The 6,782-nt window shown below is 32.0% G+C and overlaps 1 protein-coding gene across 1 annotated transcript in view; it reads right to left on the reverse strand.

Moving 5' to 3' along the window:
• Positions 1–2,506: 2,506 nt before the first annotated feature.
• LOC106748381 (sodium- and chloride-dependent GABA transporter 1-like) overlaps positions 2,507–6,782 on the reverse strand; it is a 25,425-nt gene continuing 21,149 nt past the window's right edge. Inside the window, exon 2 of the mRNA XM_014626836.1 lies at positions 2,507–3,501. Within this exon, the coding sequence (XP_014482322.1) occupies positions 3,289–3,501 (213 nt within the window). The 3' untranslated portion in view covers positions 2,507–3,288. The remainder of the gene's footprint in view (positions 3,502–6,782) is intronic.

Genomic DNA, 6,782 nt, shown 5'->3' on the forward strand with positions numbered 1-6,782 from the left:
TTTACGAAAAAATCGGGTGAGATGGGTGGTCTGGGACACCCTGTATATAGTACTGTAAAAAATATTTATAGCACTTTAAGTTAAGAAAATACAAATTCAATTGGTATATGAAAATCAATATTAGTTAATCTACGAAAATCCATTACAGATAACAAATGTGCACATGTGCTCGCGTAGTTATAGGTCTAAACGTACGAAATATATATGATAATATTGGTAAACTTTAGCTTATAATTTACTGTTTAAAATTCAAAATTTTCGTAATCTTAAAACTCCTATGTACTCGCTACAACTATTTCTATTTGATGACAGCAGAAGCGAAATACATATTGAGAATACTTGCGATTCAAATAAAAAGAAAAACTCAAAAAATAATATTCATGATCAATCCATTACATTAATAAAATGTTTTGAACATTTTCTTTCTGCCGTAACAATCAATAACCGTAACATTAACAAAATCATGAGAAAAGTTAAATAAAAAGAAAGGTTGCGTATCATTTTACGATTATTGATCGTGGCCAAACCAATTGTAATGGTTAAAAAATTTAATTTTTTTTGTATTTTTCATAACCTTCTAATCTTAAAAATGTGATTCTAAAGTGTTTTAATAAAATCCTTGAAAAGCACTGTGATATATGATTTTAAAGCACGCCGTATACGGCGTGAAAATATGATTCACGATGTGCACGTCCGATAGATGAACTCAATGTAAATATTCTTACGATTGGTTTAAGTTCTGAAAGGTAATAACAAACTCAAAAGCAAACATAGCGCATACTCAGAATAATAATAAAAGTAACAATTCTATTATTTGGATGTGCTTGTTTCTAAATATATATGACGTTCAAAAATAATTAAAACATTGCAAAAATAGCAGCTATTATTTTTAATGATGGATACCATTCCGTCTTGCAAATGTTTTAAATAATGGAAATAAGAGTCAGGCCGCAACACCAAATATTCGCTAACAACAAAAATAAGCAATGGTTCAAAGCTGCAAAGATGTACGTATCACAAGAGTTATAAAGAAAGCAAGAATGGAGAGAAAGGAAGAATTAGTTGCCCAAAATGAATTATACGAAACTAAGGATTTGATGTATAGAAATAGTCGATTAAACGTAAGTTGCAAATATTTAATGTTATTTCTAAAAAATGAATCGTTTTTCAAACTTTAAACTGTGTTTTTGTCAAAATAATGTTATTTAAATCAGCAGTAAAGATAATTTAAAGCATAATTAATCGGTAGACTTGAAACTTTACCTACTTTCAATAGATATTTGTCATTGTAGGATGAACCTAAAGAATTCAGGAAAATATTGAAATAAATATTATTTTGTTAGTACACAATGGCAAAAGAAATGCGAAATTTCAATTTCAATTTATTCGATTTTCAAACAGTTAATATTTCTGCACTTTCCGTTCTATTACTTTTAATTTAAGTTCATCATCCAACTGTATGCATATTATTTAAGATATTTTCTTATTTCAGATGATTTAAATAAGTGCTACCTTTCTTCCCAATTGCAGCGGCACTTCTTGCAGTCATAAGTTTAAGCACATCTTACTCATACATCTATAAGCGTATACACAAATATTCATACATTTTTAAAACGATATTGAAACGTTTTATATATCATAACTAGAAAATAGTTGCAAAACTATGCGTAATTAAAAGTTGAATCTATGTTAAAATTAAACTATTTTATATTACAGCATTATTAAACTAGACACAAGGCAGAGCGGGATATTGAGGAAATATATTCATAATATCGATATTATATGATCTAATAAATTGTTTTATATCTTAATAGTAAATATAATAATTTGTATTTATAATCCACACATTTACGCCTAGACTTGCGGAATTTAAATAACATAAAAGTGTTTGACTGATTATGAATGGAAATGTAATTCGTCCGTTTTATTAGATAACATCTATATGCTCATTAAATCTATTTCATTAAATCATGATTAACTTGATTTTCTTTTCCTTTGTATTTTATAGACAGCAATGTGATTCAAGAAGAAATGGTAAATTATAATCATTTAATTGATATTACTCTAATTCTTTTCTTTAAAATAAAATTATAAATTATTTTTAAAATAATAAAATAATAAATTTTCCATTCAATAACATCTCTAATGAGTATTTGGCGGAATTACATAATTTGCACAAAACCGAAATAAGTGACATTATTAAATAACGAAGTTCTTTTCGAACGTGATACCGTGAAATAACTATACTGAAATACATTGCTACGTCTAAGTAAATATTTGTTAAGGAATATTGAAGTAGTTAATTTATTTATTTTATTTGGATTTCGAAATAAATATTACTTGTACGTGTCATTTTTTTAGTCAGAGTGCCATATTCAAATAATATTTACTTAATACAAATAAAATAAACTAATCCAATATTTCTTAGCAAATATTTATTTAAACGTAGCAATTTTTTTCTGTGTAGGACACTTTTATAATAAGAAAACTTCTTGCAGAGAATGACTTAAGTAAATAAAGGTTAATTATCTCGAAACAAATCCATTATTAGTTGGCTCAATCCAGCAAAATATCGAATTCATTATATATATGGTGTAAATGATTGCCTAAGTTAAACTAAATTTTCAACATAAATGGTTCTCTTAAATTTAAAATTGTCATCCAAGGTAGATAGGTGGTATAGTTCTCGTTTGAGAACATTTGATAAAATAGCACGATAAACACGTTCGTTAGACGAAACGTGATATCGACTGTTCTTTCGCTACGCGTTTCAGTATTTGTCAGTAATCATTCGAGAAAGAGATTCGTATTTTATATTTCATATTTCGTAATATATGTGACTATATTTACAGCATCCGAAATTACTGTGAGAAATTTCCATTGGATCCTTTCGAGGGAAAGCGAAGCTAGAGACATTGCTGCGATGATATACTCTTCTTTCTAGATTTTCAATCTATACCTACGTAATTATTAGTAGAGCTTTTATCATAATAATATAAGTGATACGGAATTTTGAACAGAACTCGTCTCCGTTCATCGCAGAAGGAACAAAGCGAAATAGGCGCAAATGTCCAGTCGTAGACTTCAATTAAAGCAATCTTGTCAATCAAGCCGGGGCCCTAAAATTTAAGTTAGGACTGTATCCGAATGTGATCCGTGCAAAAAATGTATCGTTGTCCATTTTGATGAGTGAATATTACTCGTCGTCGTAGGACCTTGCCCGGCGATTACGCTCTAGCAGAGATACACTTGGAACCGTGCACCGTGCAACATAACAACTGCACTGTCCTAGACTGGTTCTGGAGGTGGATCGCACCCTTTCACACTCTCTCTAGGTTGAATCATTACCTCCGTTTGTTCTTTTGTTAATTCGTGATCCTTTGTGATATCAAAATCTTGCTCGGCCATGAAACTTCGTCGAATTGCACCGTTTGCCACTGAAGATAGATCGTTCCTTTGACGTTGCGTGTCTCGCCACGGAGTTGTTAGGATTTTAAATTTCTGTAAAAAATAAATAATTAATATGGAATATCCACGGTAACTTTCTTCTATTTTAATAAGTTTTGTTATACTTGTGGCTTAAAATTAAGAGATACATCGACAGATTATCGAGATAAAGTAACAGCGCCCGTGGTTAGGAGGTGAATGAATGACCAACCGCTAGTTGAGATTAAAAACTAAGAAGAAATATAAAGTGATAATCGTTTTTTGTTTATATATAGTAGATGATATTAGCAAGTTTTTTTTAGGATGTTTTCTAAGCTTGAGAGGTTTCAAAAAATTTTTTTAAAAAATAATTTTTAAGATTATAATCTTAAGATATTAATATCTTGTAAAAATATTTCCTAGAAAAAATAAAAATATGCAGGCCAAGATATATAGGTGAAAATGACGCTGCACATGATCTGCTTGACAATCAGGTAGCATATACCTAATGGCTGCCTTCGATCTTTTCTGTCTTATGAACAGTGAAATGTAAATATATATATTTTATATATTTTTTATATACACGGTGACCCATTTTAATCGACAAACGGAAATATCTTCGAAACTACACAGTCTACGAAAAAAATGTTCGGATAAAAGTTGTCGAGGACAGTGGGGGTCATCTACTTGTGCTAATGACCTTGAACTTGAGGTCAGTTTTCAAGGTCATTTCAAGGTCAAGGTCACTTTTTTAAATGGAACCCCCTATTTTTAATGCCGGATTCAGAAAGAGCGGGAAATTTTACATCCAGATATGTATCAAAGTATAAGGTTAACGTGACCTCCATAGGTCAAATGAAGGTCAAGAAACCACCCCTACCAAACCCCAAGCAGGTTAAACCACCTAACTCTGGGAACAGCGAGTGTATAATGTGAGTAATCGCTTATTTTTCTTGAAATGATTTGATGAATTAATAGTTTTAAATGTTGCTCCGTACAGTTTAATTACAAATTTTTTAAACGAATTAAACTCTCTTTAAAGCCACTTTCTCAGTATGGCAGGCTACCTTGCAAATAAAATTAGTGATATGATAGTAGTTTGCCATAACAACTACCTTGCTATATGAAGGCTTTTACTAAATGTTTTCCAGATGAAAGACATCCTAACAACTAAGCAGTTCGAAACCTACCTCAATAAGTTCGTGATAGAAATCTGGTTCGACAACGTCGACATCATGAATACAACAAAGATAATGCACGAGCTTGTGAGTCAGTCTACTTGTGGATTGGAATTCAATTTATTTAAAAAAAAAATAAGCGATTACACTCGCTGTTCCCAGAGTTAGGTGGTTTAGCCTGCTTGGGGTTTGGTAGGGTTGGTTTTTTGACCTTTATTTGACCTATGGAGGTCACGTTAACCTTATACTTTGATACATATCTGGATGTAAAATTTCCCGCTCTTTCTGAATCCGGCATTAAAAATAGGGGGTTCCATTTAAAAAAGTGACCTTGACCTTGAAATGACCTTGAAAACNAACAAAGATAATGCACGAGCTTGTGAGTCAGTCTACTTGTGGATTGGAATTCAATTTATTTAAAAAAAAAATAAGCGATTACACTCGCTGTTCCCAGAGTTAGGTGGTTTAGCCTGCTTGGGGTTTGGTAGGGTTGGTTTTTTGACCTTTATTTGACCTATGGAGGTCACGTTAACCTTATACTTTGATACATATCTGGATGTAAAATTTCCCGCTCTTTCTGAATCCGGCATTAAAAATAGGGGGTTCCATTTAAAAAAGTGACCTTGACCTTAAAATGACCTTGAAAACTGACCTCAAAGTGAAGGTCATTCGCATAAGTAGATGACCCCCACTGTCCTCGACAACTTTTATCCGAACATTTTTTTCGTAGATTGCGTAGTTTCGGAGATATCTCCGTTTGTCGATTAAAATGGGTCACCGTGTATATATTTTAAAAGATTTTTTTCTGAAGGTTAAATTGAAAAGAATAATTATAAATCTTATAATTCATTGATATGAAAATTTGCTCCGTAACATATTTATGCTGGCAAAAGAGTGGTTGAAATTGCCAATTTTCTGGCCGCAAGCAGTCTTAATGATAATTTTATCAATGTACTCAAAATGGTGGAAATGATAGATAACATAACCATCGGCAATAGTCTACAATTTGGTCGTTTTGCGGAATAAAACACGGCTCGAACGCGGAATAAAACCCAGCTTATCGCGCATCTTCTTCGCTTGAGAGGTGAAAATAACTCAAAACAAGTTTTACGAAGAAAGCCTTCTCTGTACCCCTGGAATAATTGAATGATGGTAAGCCGAACAATATCTTCAAAAATATTTGACAAATCTTTAAATGTATTTTTCTCGATATCATGTTTTCAAATATAGTAAATACGATATTAAAGAAACTACCAGTCCGACGGTTACGGATCCTTATGGTTATACATTTATACTCAACAAACATACCTTTATTGTCCATACCACAATCAATAGTATATACATTGATTTTTTCCATTATTTTCGTTAAATGAGGAATGTAATACATAAAATAGAAACTTTGTTTTCAAACTGTCGCCATATTGAAAATATGTACAACACACGATATCAATTATGCTGCTACTAACGAGAATTATAAGTCTATATATTTAGGAAATTGCTCAGTTTTTTCTACTGGATTAACCATAAGATTTCTAGAATAGTCACTGATTGATTATATTTATTAGGTGGTGAACTTAGTTCCTGCGGCTCACAGTTAGATGACGTTAGTTGTAGGTGTAATTTATTTTGACATCTGAAACTGGCTGCATTTTAGAGGTTAGACATTTGTCAATAAAATTCAGTGCAAAGAGATTCATTTAAGCGAATAGTGCTATTTTTTCTTTTGATTAAATATGGAACGCGATATGTTGTTTTTTCGACATGTGCTGCTTCATTACTTTGACTTGAAAAAAACTGCAGCTGCAGCTCATAAATTGCTTTTCGAAACTTATGGCAATTATGCTCCATCGGAAAGAACATGCCAAGTATGGTTTCAGCGTTTTAAGATTGGTGATTTTGATGTCAATGATAAAGTCTTTGGCTCAGGCCAACCGAAAAAGTTTGAAGACACCGATTTGCAGGCATTATTGGACGAAAACTCTACTCAAACGCTCCAAGAATTGTCTGCAGCATTAAATGTTACTCCGATGGCTGTTTCCAAACGTCTACATGCAATGGGAAAAATTCAAAAGGAGGGAAAATGGGTACCACACGAATTAACCGCAAATGCCATTGCGAATCGCTTAAACATCTCTATTTCTCTGCTCGCCAGGCAGAAAAAGAAGAGTTTTTTGTGGC

The sequence above is a fragment of the Dinoponera quadriceps genome, unplaced genomic scaffold (genome assembly GCF_001313825.1).
Source record: "Dinoponera quadriceps isolate SergipeBrazil2010 unplaced genomic scaffold, ASM131382v1 scaffold2853, whole genome shotgun sequence".
NCBI classification, from domain to species: Eukaryota; Metazoa; Arthropoda; class Insecta; order Hymenoptera; family Formicidae; genus Dinoponera; species Dinoponera quadriceps.